Source organism: Acanthochromis polyacanthus, chromosome 21, assembly GCF_021347895.1.
Source record: "Acanthochromis polyacanthus isolate Apoly-LR-REF ecotype Palm Island chromosome 21, KAUST_Apoly_ChrSc, whole genome shotgun sequence".
Lineage (NCBI taxonomy): Eukaryota > Metazoa > Chordata > Actinopteri > Pomacentridae > Acanthochromis > Acanthochromis polyacanthus.
Genome location: NC_067133.1, coordinates 2394741 through 2410099, shown reverse-complemented (window position 1 = coordinate 2410099; position 15359 = coordinate 2394741). Strand labels below are relative to the sequence as shown.

The window sequence follows — 15359 nt, the reverse complement described above, 5'->3', positions numbered from 1 at the left end:
CTCCAGCAAGGATGCTGTGAATGCTCATACTTATGCATGCAGCACAGATGTACAGTATACAAGCATTACTATATTCTGGTTATGCAATGTGCATGAATGAGTAAATGTGTTAATTATAGCATATAAAAGTTACGATTCACTGACTAAATATGTTTTTCTGTGCATCGTTCTGTGTGCAAAGGCAAGGTTTCCGTGGAAACAACAAATTCACAGAGCAGGAACAGCTCAGCAAAAAATCCTTGAGGTCTGAACCTCTTTCCTTTTTGCCCTTTCCTTTTATTTGTTTTGCTTGGCTCTATCCTTCATCCTTCGTCATCGTGCTCAGATTCCTCTTCGGAGTTCGGGGGGTTTCCGTTGTCAGCTTGAGGATGGTGCAGGAAGCCAGAGAGGGGGATGGACGGAGAGATGGAGCAGGGTATATGGCCCGGAGGAGAGGAGACCCATGGGAGAGGCATCCAATGTGCTGTAACCATAACGGCCCCATAACAGGCAGATTTCTCATTTCCACGATGCTCGGGCCATATCTCATCCAGCACTGTGACAATCCCACCGAGACCCATACGGGGCAGGACAGCACACTCAGCACTGGAGGAGGGGTATTAGGACCTTGTGAGGTGGTAATTTGGAGGGACTGATGCAGACTAGAGATGGATTTCTACTGACAGATTATTTAAGGAAAGATTAGATTTGATTCCACCCTTTCTCTTTGTAGATAAGAGACTGTAAAACAGGAATATTGTTGGATTCGTCTTTTACCATTTTTGGTGTTTTTCCCATCTTTTTTTAAGACGTCAACAAACCAAATCGCCAGCGGTCACTCGTGTTGTTTGCCTTTTTCTAAAATAGGTCAGGATCTGTGTGCGTAAAACAAGTCTAGTGGCTACTAATGCCTCTGAGGTAATGGTATATTAATGAAGAGTGGGCAGCAGCAGGCTGACTAGCAGAAACACCCAAGATCAACCTCTTGATTCATTTAGCACCTCTGGGTCCCTCTGAGCAGCAGAAGTCCACCTGTCCTCCTGTTCCTGTCTACACTATAAAAATGCAGTTTATAGTGCAGTGGGTTTTTTCTGAACTGATTTCCGACTAAAGTTTCTTGCAAAGTGCGATCAGAATCGATGCTGTGTTTAAATGAGGCTTTGATGTTGGTTTGATTTTTCATTTCAGTAACTCATCCAGTGACTTAAGGATACGTGAGAAAGAAAAATCTATGTGATCGTGGGTGAAAAGTTCAGCTTTTTAGATCAGAGTTAGACAGTGGAATGGCAACCTCTGGATGACTTTTTGTCAAATAAATGAGGGATAAAACACAAAGGGGAAAATTTCGCTTTTGTGAACTCTTTCTTAGTAAACTACAGCCTATGCAGCATAGCATTCTTTAGAAAATTTGAACATTTTTTCAAAGTTGTGTTGATTTAAATGCACAGATCTAGTATAAAGCATGTCTCAGATTTTTGTTTGAGGTTAAAAAAAATGTTCATAATCTTGGAAACTGTACCAGATAGCTTCCTTGACAAGAGAAGATCAATACAACCACTTTTGTGTTTACAGTAAATATGAAACTAGAGTCAGAAGCCAATTAGATTAGCTTTGCATAAACATGGGAATCGTGGAAACACCCAGACTGGCTGTATCTAAAGTTAAGACACTCTGCAGCTGTACTTAGGAAGTTAAATTCAAGCTTTGGCATCCTACCATTATCATTGTGTCTGTAATCACTGACTTATTCACTCATTCGCTGCATAATAAACACTCAACACTCAGTGATTTCAGACACCACCAAGAATAAGGCGAGCATTTTCATGGTGTGAAACGGCATATAAAAGATGGACAAGTCAACGTAGAAGTGCCTTAGACCTGCATTCTTTCTACCAGCCAGCAGGGGGCAACTCCTCTGGTTTCAGATTGTATAGAAGTCTATGACAAAGTGACCCTATTTCTTACTTGATTTGCTATCCCAGTAAACATTTTCCTCTTGGGTTCATGTTCCTAATCTCTAGTTTTTAATCTCTTTCAATACAGCATGCTTTAATTTTGTAAATTATGATCTCATTTATAGTAAATAGATGATAAAACATGTTTTAGGACTGAGCTCCTTGTGATTGAAAGGTGTGCACTCGAGTTCACAGTTGGATTCACCGATCGCTTATGCCTACATCCATCTTTTTTTTACAGAGCCTGTTCTTTTCCTGAGGATTATAAATATCTTGGTACAATTTTGTGCCAGTCCATGTCGTAGATGTTGAAACACTTGCCCAGAGTTGTGCAAATTCCCTCATTTTTTGTCACTGCTGCTGTACTGTAGGCAGCACTCGCCTCTCTGCAGCTGTCAGGATGGCATTGCCTCAACCCTCTACAGGGAAGGAGTGCATCGGTTCTGGCATAGTTTTTAATAGCAGGATGTGCCCTTAGCAGTTTCGCAGTGCAAGTTGATGTATTGTTTTAATAGCTAATTCTGTCTGCTCTATATTTAATTCTGACCTGATCACCAGAGATGTTTTGGCAGGCTCTTCAATCACATCTCTGTGTTTTTTTTCCCCTCTCTGCATAACTACAGCCTTTCATTTACCTTTAGCACAGCCTCACAGAGTGTCCACCCAGTCTGGCAATCTGCTGCCAGCTCTGACCTGTGATGTTACACGCACTCCTAGAACACTAGACCAATACCCATGTGTCATTAGCCCACATCCAGAGCGTGCAGCCGAGAATCCTTAAAAACACACACATGTGCAGCCTTCTTTTTGACTTCATTCCCGTCTCCCTCTGCAGAATTCCTTCATCCCTCTTTCCTCTAATGTACAGGTCAGGTTCGTGTCCTTTGCGTCCATTCACCAAGAGGACGAAAGGAGAGAAGAAAGGGAGGAAAAGAGAGGATGGAGGGAGGTTAAGGGAGAGATGGACGGACGGAGGGAAGGAGAGAGAAGGGGAGGGATGGAGAGGCAAAACAAGCTTTGAATACAAATGAGCTGACACACATAATGCATGCCCTCCCTTCCTCTCTCTCTCCCTCGATCACTGTCTCTCACACACTCTTACTCCCTCACACACATGTTCTTGCACTCTCTCCTCCGTGTCTCCTCAGCGGATCAGCGGAGCACAGGAGGTGATTTCAGCCACTTGATTTATTAGTCGTTGCTGGTTGTTAGAACAAGCTAATTAAAAGGAGGGTGAGTGTGAGTGTGTGGAAGGTTTGGAGAGAGAGCCGCCGCCGCCGCCGCCGCCGTCTCTTCGTCTGCTCTCTCACGCTTCACAGTGGACCAGGAGGCAGCAGGGGAGAGGAGAGGAAAGAGAAGAAGAAGAGGAGGAAGAGGAAGAGACAGGCAACTGGGTGGAAGGAGATTTTCGCACCACTTTACCATCGTTTCTTCTGGCATGGCCACCGCATAGGAATCTGGTGCCGCGGCAACCGTCAGCTTGGCAACGAGGTATCCAAGGTAAGGAGGGAGGGAGTGATGAATGAATGGACGGATGGATGGCAGGTTTTCCTCTGCTCTCTCCCATGCCGGGATGATTTGAACAGCCTGCATGCCCGGGGTGCTGTAACCAAACAGTTGCTCTGTGGAAGTCACTCTTTTGCATTTTCTGTGCTTTAGCCGGTGAAGGATCTGCTCTTACGTGCTTCTTCTCGGGGTCTCTGAGTGAGCCTGTTGGTGGGGGGGGGGAGTGTCTCTCTGTGGTATTCTGTGTTGTGCTGTGGTATTCCCCAAGCAGAAGCCCTAATTATCCAGCACTGGGTAAATCCTATTATGATTTCACTCTCCTCCTCTACTTTGTTCTTTTAATAGCAGGAAGGGATTGCCACATAGTCAGAGGAGGGGGATCTTTGCTGCCTGTTTGCAACTCGGCTCAGGTATCAGGACAAGTGCATTGTTCGCATTTGTAGCCTCTGTACGTGCGAGAAGTGCGGCCAGCATGACTCCACATTCCGAGTATGACATTGCCGAAAGAGATCGGTGTGGCAAATGCTGCACAAACCTGCAAAACAAATAAGCACAAGCAGTATGAGAGCTGAGGGATCTGACAGTTTGCTCAAATGACACAGGGCTGCAGGTAAATGCTCCATACTCCATGCTGAAAAATATTCTGCTGACCTGTCCTGGATATTTAGGTTACAGCAGAGTTGCGTCTCTCTGGATGTATCACACAGAAATAGAAGAATGGCTGACTGACAGTTGGTATTTTAACGCTGCATCGCCACTGCACCTTCTTTTATGTTGCTGCCGCACAAAACGTGGATTTATGCGTTATGATTTGCAAGAGCATTGTTTGGCAAAGCAGCAGCGAGCACGATCCAGATTGTTGTGCCCAATTAGCATTTTTTGTTTGTACGTGTGTGTGCGTGCATGCACGGGGACGTGTACTGTATGTCCTGGGGCAGGGTGGTGGACTGCAGAGGCAGGAGAGAGGACATATGGCTGCCTGGGTCTCTAGCCTTTGACTGGAGTCCTCAGAGCAGCAGGGAATTCAAATGCTCAGTGTGTGTGTCTGTGTGTGTGTGTTACAGTGTTAATTCAACTTTCCACTCTGCAGCTCGCTTTGCCTCTCTCATCTCCACCATTTTGATTTCAACTCTTTTTTATTCTGATGGGTATATTGGCGGTGTGCGTCGCTGTGTAATAGAGTCTGTTTGGCTACAGTCTGGGGTTTTAGGGGTATTTTTTGCCCCCCCATCTCTCTCTCTGCTGACAGGGTGGCTTTATTCTCTCTGATTGATAGATGGACTCTCAGATTAGGCCCCTTTTCACGTGGCCCCCTCTAATCAGATCAAAGCCAGATGGACTGCTTCTTTCTTCTCATGTCGACCATTCGGCCACAGCATTAAAACCACCTAAACGGCTCTTACCCATCATCCTGGGGACATGGGACCTCTCGGGGTGTCCTGTGGTGTCTGGCACCACGATGTCGGCAGCGGGTCCTTTCTTATCCGTGAATCAGTCTTGTTGCTATGCAGATGTCGATTCATTTGGGATGTGGGGGGTCTGGAGGTCGGGTCATCACCTTGGGCTCTTGGTCGTGTGCCTCGAGTTGTGCCTGAGTAGTTTTTGCAGTGTGGCAGGGTAGTTTGTCCTGCTGGGGGAGGCCACTGGCGCTCATGAGTGCCTCTGCTATGTGGTGATGTACTTGGTCTGCAGCAGTGTTCAGGTGGATAGTACATTTTCTACATGAATGCAGGGTTCCCAGCAGAACCTTGTATTGTAGGAAGATTGCTGTTGTGGCCGATCGGTGTAATTACTTCAATGTGCACATGCACACTAGTCAGTTAATTTTAACTAGAAGTCGGCCTTAAAGCACGCGTTGTATGTGTGAAATCTTTTCGTATAAAGTAGTGTAGGGGATTACGATTTGAAACAGGAGAAGTATTCCTCCAAGGCCACTCAGTCGTTGTATCATTTCTGATGGCTGAAATCTTTAAAAAAATTTGTGCCAGAAATTCCAACACTATAGAATGTGGTCATTTAATATAGATGTACCCATCTGGGATGTACCCAAAATTTCAGCGAAATCCGTTAGTCCGTTTTTGAGTAATGTTGCTAACAGACAGACAGACAAACCAACGCAGATCGTCACATGACTTCACTGTTCCTTGATGGAGTATTTAAGCAAGTACTGTACAACTAGTTGCATTTGAATTATTGCTCTATTGCTTTGATAATTTAAGAGCCTGATTTTTTTCAACCAAAAGTGGAGTAACAGAAGGTCCAGGCACATCAAAGTAGTTGTAGTTACAGTCAGCAGATCCATCCATCCATCCATCCATCCATCCATCCATCCATCCATCCATCCATCCATCCATCCATCCATTAGTGACATCATCCACCTCATCCTGTAAAGGGTTGTAGCAGGCAGCTTGACTCCAGCTGAGACTGGACAAGAGATTGAGCACATCTGCCTTTCTATCACAGGGCTAACAGAAAGAGACAAATTAAGCATAAATATTCACTCTCATGGCCGATTTAGAACCACCAGTTAGCCTACTACGCACGTCTTTGGACTGTAGGAAGAAGTCTGGGAACCTGGAGAAAACCACAGGGAGAACATACAAACTCCACTCTGAAAAGCACCAACCAAGCAGCAGGTTCACACCCAGAACCATCGTGCTTCGATGCAACAGTGCTATTGAGGGGTCAGTTACATGTGTGGTTGTATCAGTTTCTTCTCTCTGGATTCAGTTGACAGATTGACAGGACTGTATGGACTGGATATGTTAACTCACCACAGGTGCTGCAGTTGTATGGAGGCATTTTACCGCCTATGCATAAATGGGTTCCAGGAAATCCAGTTGTTTTGTGTCTGTTTAGCTGGCTGCCTAACATTAGCCATGGGTATAACTAAATTTAGTCGCACATGTTTTGTTCACAGTTGGAACCCCGGAGCTTCACTGTGAGGACAGGACTTGTGGAGTTGTCCATGCAGTCATCGGGATTAACATCAAATATGTTTGAGCTCTGTTTATAATCTCTACCAACTCCTGAGGGAAATATCTGCCTGCTTAGCTGTTAAATGCTCTCGGGCTGTAGTCAACCAAAGATAATCTTGGTCAAATAAAACTGTACTTCCTGCTACCAATCTACTGGCTGCACAGGAAAAAATGAAAAATAAATCTAAATAACATTAACAGCTGTTTTTTTTTGCAACATATTTCATAAATGTACTGGATATTTTATACTAAAAAGATAAAAAACAGACTCCATATTCATATTTGTGAAAAGAAAACTACATTAACTCACAAACACAGCACAAGAATTGTTGAGAAATATAACGATGACAAATTAGCCTGGCCGATATAGATGATAAAGCATGCTGGTTGTTATGTTATGTGCTATGTTGTCTTTAGCTGTTATAAGCAAACTGCTGCTTTTAAGCCATCTGCTTGAACAAATCTGTGGCTGCAGCTGCACCGACGACTGCTTTGACCATGTAGTTTGGAGCCAGCTCTGTAATTGTTAAAATTAGACCTAGCAGTCTCCATTAGAATTCCAAGTCAAGGAAACACGGGGGTGTTCACAGGTATTCCTCTTCATCCCACAAGAAAAAATAACGCATTAGGCCTTGAAAGTCGTCGATGTAGCGCTTTTTCTTCTAATGGAAGTATAACCAGTAAGTGTCCGACTGGTGAGAATGAGAGCATGCCGACCAAACAACCAGCAACCAACCTGGTTACTGCAGCTCTACTACTTTGTTTCCCCCTGAATTTGTGCGCCCTCCTTCCATTCAGTGCCGAGCAGATAATGTTCAGTGGGTTTTTAGGGCTTTTCACATGAAAGCAGCCCTAACTCGCTATAAAACTCTGTGAAGCTGAGTCAGGTGATCGTTTTCTGTGGGTTCATCGCCACGAGTGACCCCTTTTAAAACTCTTCTCATTTGATACTGCGGTACAGTGCTAATAGAAAAAACTTCAGTCGTAGAACTCCTAAAAACTGAAGGTGATACAGATTTGCTGTGCTGATTGGCAAACCAAGTAAGAAGAAACAGAACCAGTTGTTTCTGTGTGGGAAATATGCAAAACAATGTAACTTGTATCTGATTTTTTTTTTAAACGTAACTTGCCCAAAACCGATTTATTGTCTTGACCAGAAACAAAGGCAGGAAGATTGAGAAGATCTGCATCAGCCTCTAGTTCAGTTTCTCCCCAACAGTGGACAGATTTTCCCATATTAATTAAGCTGCAAACTTGTCACCCAAATCAGCACTTAGCAATCGCTTCTGAGACAAATTCTCTTGCACCAAATGGGACAGCTACGCAGCCTGCACACGGCTCGGGGGAATATAACTTAAGCTTTATTATTCCCATTCTAATGGTGTAATCATCCGTGGCTCGGTGTCCCACTTATCGGATATTCATCATTAAAAGCTTCCTCGCCTCATCTACGGCCACCTGAGTAGTTTCTCCCACAACGCAGTTACATCTTGAGGAAATCTGCCGCCACCAACTCACAACTCGTTGCGTGTACTTTCTCAGCCGATGGCCCAAACTGTGGGATAGAGTCTCTTTGTGCTGCCTCCCACTGAGGAAGCGAAACACAAAGCAACACTTCCCATCAGCCTCAAGAGGAGAAGAAACAGGAACGATACTTCCCTCTGTCTCTCCGGTTCTTTTTTTTTTTTTCTCACTGCTGGTTTCCATTACCTGGGGCTTCAGCTTGTTCACCCTGACAGCTACTTTTTTTTTTTTTTTGGTATCACGTACACACAGCTGTACACACACTCACACAACAATCCAACCAAGCCCCTCTGAAAGCAGTCTAGGTTGGCACATCGCGTTGTTCCGAGGGCTGCTAAGAGCTTGGCTTCATGCCTTATTCATCCCCCAGGCCTATTCTTCCCACCAGTGTAGAAGGAATGAGGAGAAAGAAAGCTCTCCGGCACATAACGCACCACTCACCAGCCGAATGCAGGTCAACCTGACAAATTCTGGGAAACAAAAAAAAATCCTTTTTGTTCCCTTCTTTTCCTCTCATCTACCTCCCCTATATATTTAACGCGTGTTTAAAATCTGTCCAAACTGACAAGAGGTGATTCAGCTTTCATATTAAGCTTTTGACATTTTTAAGCTCATCATTGTCGCGGATAAAAACCACCAGGACTGAAATCCCGAAACGTTAAATCGAGCTGAACACTCCTACTCAGTTTTGACGCCATTTGTAGGACAACAGTGATCACACTGCGCACGCTGCCGGCAGCTCGCTGACAGACGGATTCAGCTGTGGAGTCATTTTTGATAGCTTTGTTAATTCGACTACTTCTAAGAAGTTTGCTGGCAAACGCGTCAATCTTTTCAGATGGTTAAAATTCTAAACTTGTGAGTTGTTGTTTCAGCTTCAAAAAGGCAGATTGAAAGATGCTTTTCCCCCTCGGTTCTTAGGAGGATATAACTCCCATCTTTGGCGTAATGGAATTCTCCCATAGATTTGTATTCTAAGGTGGCAAATCTCTCCTTTATAATGCCTCTGCAAACACTTGTATGTTAGCTTACCAGCTGCTCCACCTGATCATCTATGCAGCTTTGAATAAACTCCACTACTTCATCACATGACATCCACACTAGTTTCATCCATAAAACATAAACTGCAGTATCATATAATGATGTACATGTACAAGCCTAAACTTGTCTGATCGTGTGTTTGCAGTTGTTCTGAGTAAATGATATTACACAGCACGGGGAGGCAGATTGTGACAAAGTTTGCAGAATTTATTGACATGTTGTTGTTGTTGTTGTTGTTATTCCCGGGGGCACTTTGATACACGAAGCTCCCAAATTCAACAAAGGAAAAAGTAATTTCGGCGACTGCAACAGTAAACTGTGGCGTGTATCCCAGAGTGCTTCGAGACGGGTTCATCTTTCGTGCACGTACTGAATATACATTGATGCTGCGTATAAATAAACAGCGGAAATGTGTCACAGAAACAATGTGCTGAATGAATTAAAAGCAGCAGTGAGACTAATTAGGCACCAAAGAAAGCCGGTAATGTACACAAAGCTCATTTGTCCTGAATGGATTCCTCCTAATCCCACCCTCTGACCTCAGACCGGCTCGTAGAATGACCCGACTCCCTCTGTTTTTTTCTTACAGGATAAGGATACAGAAAGTTGGGCCGGTTCAAAGGGACGCTTGAAGGAACGGAGAGAGGGATGGCATCGGAGGAGAAGCCGGGCGTGAAGAGCAGCAGCTCCATCGTCCCCTGCTTCCTGTTTGTGGAGGTGAGCGGCGTGATAAACATATTGGTCGCACCGCAAAGAGAATTTTTCAAATAATGGGGTTGATAAGCTCTCAACACAAAAGCCTCGCCTCACTTTGCAGACCTTGCAAAAGGCTTGATTGTATCTCCGCTGGTCACTTCTTGTTTCTCCGTGCTTTCGTGCTGACTCCTGGTTTATCTCTGCTACTGCCTGTCCTGTTAGTTGAGGAGATTTGACTCTCCATAACCCCCTTCCGAGCTTGATGTACTTTCCTCTTCTCACTTCCCTGCAATCTCAGCCTCGGTGGTAAATATTTCAGGCTGAACAGCGGAGTTTGGGACTGCTCCACAAACATGCTCGCCGTCGCTGACATTCTCACTCTGTGTCACGCAGCACCAGGGGCAGCTGAAGCTTCACAAAGTGGCTACAGTTGTTCTGACTATTTTCTGGCATATTTGTGAACCGCATGATTCATTGAGGTGGTTGCGGATGTCACAGCAAAGACAGACAGAGCGGGATTTTCTTTCTCGGCTGCCGTGCTTTGGGATTTGCAGTCGTAGTTGTAGAGATCACGCCAAAGGTCATTGTCTGTGGATTGCTCAGACACACACTCACACACATGCATGTACCGCTTCATCCCTTGTGGAAAGCGCGCTCTACATTGTTTGTGCGAGCAGCCAGACGGATGACTCAGAGGGCAGTGGAAGTCCCAGAGCTTTCGCCAAATTGTAACTGAGGTGGAGAAAGGCATGAACTGGTGAGGTAATCAGACGGTCCGTAATCTAATTAGACACACCAAGCGGTCCAGAAGCTCATCGGCTTCAGCTAAGCCAACCGTCGGCGTTTCAGCTGGGGGACCCCGTGCATTCAGAGCGATGTTCTGTAACAGATAAGAGGAGCCGTGTGCATCGTTGCATTGCAGGTGCAGATGTTGCATCATGTTGGATTTACATGTTTGGATTCACTTTTTTTGCACTGAATGTATGTGCACAACAGGCTGGATTACACTGTGTCTTTGTCTACAGAGTGATGCCATAGCTTGGGTTTATGTTACAATCTGATATATTATAACTAAAGGGCATGCACATGAACAGACTGGGATGCTGGTGTATTTAACCCTTGTATTGTCCTGTGGGTCAAAATTGACCCGTTTTAAAGTTTGACAAGGTGGAAAAAAACATATATTTTCACAGTAAAACTTCTGATGTCCACATTTTCAACATTTTTGAGAATTTTTTTTACATTTTTGGTGGAAAAAATAAATGTTAAAAATGTTTCTGAAGAACATTCACAAAAAAATCAACCAAAATCCAGCGAATTTCGCTGGATTTTGGTTGATTTTTTTTTGTGAATGTTCTTAAAGAAAATATTAGAAGTTTTACTAATATATATGTAATCACTTTACATATTTTTAGGATTTTTTGGAAGATTTTTACTCATTCTTTGATAAATATTTACAAGAATTTTCTTTTTTTTTTTAAATAAAGCTTTTAAAGGAAACTTTTAGGGAATTATCGGAATTTTTTCCTGAAGGTTTTACAAATTTTCAGACATTTGGGGAATTTTTTTTTTTTTTTTTTTGCAGAATGTTTGGATTTTTTTTAGACAAGAAAACGGTGTTTTTTGGTGCCTGTAAATAAAGACAACAGGAGGGTTAACAGAATCCACTGTCTGTGGAGCTCTCAGGTGCTCAGGGAGGGAGTTCCAGATGCAGCTGAGGTGAGTTTTATTTCTGAGCCGATGGAGGAGGTGGCAGAGTTATTATGCGGAGGGTTTCTGTTTGAAGACTGATGACAGATGAGCTCTTTAAGGTAATCCGGAGTATTGCCATGGATGCACTGATGAGTGAGAAGAGCGATTTTTGTCGTGAATTCTGGAGGCTGTGGGGAGCCAGTGTATTGAACGGAGCATGGGTGTGATATGGTGTTGCTTCCCCACTCTCAGCAGGATCCTAGCAGTGCTGTTTTGAATATACTGGAGCTTTTGCAGGCTCTTGCTAGAGATCCTCATGAGAAGTGCGTTGCAATAGTCTAGCCTGGAGGAGACAATGAGTTTCACCTGCCCTTTACCTGAACGCCTCGGCAAATCTTCCCTGTCCACCGACTGTAACTGCACCTCTGTGTCTGCTGGCCCTACAGGAGGGACCATGATACAATAGTTACACTAACCCACTCCACCCGTGTGGGCTTGTCTGTGAAACACCGGCCCCTTTGGTTATAATACGCTGTAAAAAGCTCTCCATTAGGCCACTCCGCCATATGCCTCCCACACATCAGCTCTCAGCCCTCAGGTCTCAGTCAATTCCCTCGCTAACTCTCCGTCTGTGTGTGTCGGTTTGTGTATGATTGAGAGAGAGAGACGGAGTATTTCTGTCTATTTGTGCTGCGATGGAGAACCCTGGCAAGCAATCACGGCCACAGAAAGGAGGCCAGCAGCTGTTACCTGTAACAGAGGGCAGTGAAACAGGGTTTACTTCTGCTTTTAGAGATAGCAGCGTGAATGTGTGCACGACAGCCGGAGAACAGGCGGGTATGGCCGACAGTTCAGTGCACCTGCATGTATTATTTTGATCACATTTAAAAGTAGCTGCAGCCGAATGATCCAAACCCTGCGTGATACAGTCAAAAAAGCCAATTCCAACATTGGAGGAGCACCAACTTTGATGCCAGGAGAATCTGTGTGCAATTTGTTCTTTTCATATTCGACTGAGAATCCAAAATCGAGCCGTTGTTTTGTTGATCATTTGTAAATCCAACACATGCAGACTAATTATGTCTTGCTTTTCCTGCTTTTAATTTTATGCCCAAGTTAAAAATAAGCATTAAAAACAGACTGAATGGGGTTTTGATGTTGAATATGTTCAATTTCAGTGACCAGGATGTTCCTGATTTATTTGTATGTTACATTTGATGGGTAAATTTAAAAAAAAAAAAAAAGCTTCACTCCACATTCCTGACTATTTCTACATCACTCATGCAGATATCCAACTGTCCATCCACATGCAAACCGAAGCTGAAGGACTTGTTCCCAGCTTCACAGGCAATCCAGAGAATCCAGATCATCTGCATAATGTTCCCTTCATGTTTCCGTTCATCCCTGTAGCTTCTCGCTGTGAGCTGACTGCGTTAACCACAGAGCCACTCTACATAAACATGATTACATTATTGACTGTGAAGTGCTTCTGAGGTTAGCGCTGACAACATTACAGCAAGAGAGATTCAAGTTTGACTCCAGAGCCCTTCTGTATGTCCAAAGCTGCTGCTTTTCTGGATGCTGCATGACTGCAAGAATGCAATATGGATCTGTGATGGACACTGTACTGCATCCCTTAACTCAGTTCATTGTGAAATAATCTAAATAATCTCTTCCAAGAGCACGAAACTAAACAAGAAAAGCACTCAGAGAGAGCAGTACTCCAGCAAGGCTGCTCCGTTGTCGTAAAATTTCCGATGAATAACTAGTAATAGAAAAGCTAATGAATTGTTGATTTAAAAAAATTATGATAATTTGAGGAGGTGGGCAGTATGTTTTCTCCAAAATTCCATAGTAATCTGTCAGAACGTTGAATTTAAGCGGTGCATTAAGAATCACTCTGAGGTCTACAAGTGTAATTTCTTTTAGTATAATCACAGCCATAATACTAAACAAATCCTTAAAAACGACATTAAAAACTCAGAACTTATTGGTTCAATAAAAATACACCTTTTTGAATATTTTTGGTCGAATTTAGTTTTCTTAATTTTTCTTGTAAACAATAAAGAAAAACATATCCTTTGCATTTGTTTGTGTCTAATTCAGCCACGCCTTCAGAAACACAAACAGGATTTTTTCACAAATATTTCCTGATATTTGAGATTGTAACGGTGTCCGAAAACTTATTTCCACCACTGTACGTTGAAATACTAAATTGTTCGCTTTCAGATACCTGAGATGAAATGCTTTGTGCCTTTGTAGTTACACTATGATCTATCAGTTGTAATGCACTTATATGAGGCATAATATTGTAGTAATTGCACTGCTTTGACTATATTTTGTGCAAAAGATAGTTCATTAAATGTGAACTTTTTTGCGCTAAAACAAAAGGAAAAACTTGGATTTGTCGTTATTTATACTGTTTATGCTCTGATTTTACCTGTCCGGCCCTCTTGAGGTCACACTGGGCTGTATTTGGCCCCTGAACTAAAATGAGTTTGACTCTCCAGATTTAAATGCATCACATGCAAACTGCCAAGAAAGCACAAAGCAAAAAAAAAAAAATTCAGCTCCTTTCACCTAAACTGATACTAGAACATCTTGGCCTTCCTCTTAGCTTCTATGCAGGTCTGCCAATGGGCTTTAGTGTTCAGCTGCTGGGTCTTTGTTGTGCCTTTAGCGGAGTGGAAACAGCCACAACCCCGTATCCCCCATCACCTCCACTTACGTCGTGTGGTGTCCCCGTTGAGTGACGCCCAGTCCTGGTGGCACCCTCCTCTGTACACCCATCATTTACAGATCCCCTTTAGGTTTCAGGTATTTTATAACATGAATTGACTAAGTTCTACAGATATTGTAAGTATGTTCATCATTGCATCTTAGTGACAAGTTTGATTGTAATCGCTTTCTTTTTAAATATGTATTGAGGTATACGGATTCCTACAGTGGCTATATTTGAATTAAAGTGGTTAAATTCAAACCTGAATTTAAACCTTTATTCTCTTAATCTTTATTAGAAATGTTCAGTATTGATCAATATTGACCCATATCAGGCATTTTAACCTGATATATTTTCTTGTGCTGCGTTTTTCAGCCTTACACAGACTAACTTTAATTTGAACTTTTAAAGCCATGCAAGAGTCCTTTTTCTTCATATTTTTGGTACACAGTAATTTTGAGCTGCTGTGATTCGACATTTCTTCGTATTTTTCTTATCAAGCCCGTAGAAAACAGCCAACATCGCCCAGAAAACTCTTTCAGCACCTCTAATTGACAGATATGATAGTCGTACAGATCTGCTTGGCGTGAAAACAAACATGCACATCATCATTAAGTTATGCAAATGAGGAGGGGAGCCAAGTTATTATTGACCTGTAGTGAGGAAGGGCGTGGCGCTGCCTGTCAGACATGTCTGTGTGTGTGTGTGTGTGTGTGTGTGTGTGTGTGTGTGTGTGTGTGTGTGTGTGTGTGTGTGAGACAGTGATCCATACCGAGCCAGAAGGACCTGCTCTTTTATTTAGCCCCACACACACCTCATCAGCAGTTACCATGGAAACCAATCAGCCAGACTCATTCCCCGTCTCTGCTCTCTTTCTTCTGACTCCTTTCATCCTCCCTGCCCTAATCACAAGTCACAACCTTTTCTATCAGTGCTACCCACTCAGCCATCTTGTTCCGCGTGTGTCTCCTATTCCCTCCATTTTGCTCCGTCATTTCCCATTTTCCGGAGTGATTCCCTCCCTGCCGGTATTTATCTTTGCTCTCCGATTTCAGCGAGACTTCTCCCGGCCATTCACGGCTATCGCGCGGATCTGCACGTCACCTTTTTGCCTCCCTTCGGTGGAAGCGTCCTTTTAAACAAACCCAAATAATTTTCACGCAATCCCCCAGAAAACATTTGTGATGTTAGATGGGCTGACTGCTCAAATTACAGCACAGACGAGCCGTGGGGAATTTTCCATGTCGCAGATCATGCACTTTCAAATGG

General features: G+C 43.5%; 1 protein-coding gene across 3 annotated transcripts in view; it reads left to right on the top strand.

The window, feature by feature from the left end:
- The first annotated feature begins 2589 nt into the window (after positions 1-2589).
- Positions 2590-15359, top strand: part of plppr2a (phospholipid phosphatase related 2a) — a 71211-nt gene continuing 58441 nt past the window's right edge. The window contains exons 1-2 of one of the 3 annotated variants that reach the window (XM_022196452.2): positions 2590-3434; positions 9573-9700. In XM_022196452.2, the coding sequence (XP_022052144.1) occupies positions 9632-9700 (69 nt within the window). In that variant the 5' untranslated portion in view covers positions 2590-3434; positions 9573-9631. The remainder of the gene's footprint in view (positions 3435-9572; positions 9701-15359) is intronic. The other 2 variants (XM_022196453.2, XM_022196455.2) reach the window with 2 other exon arrangements.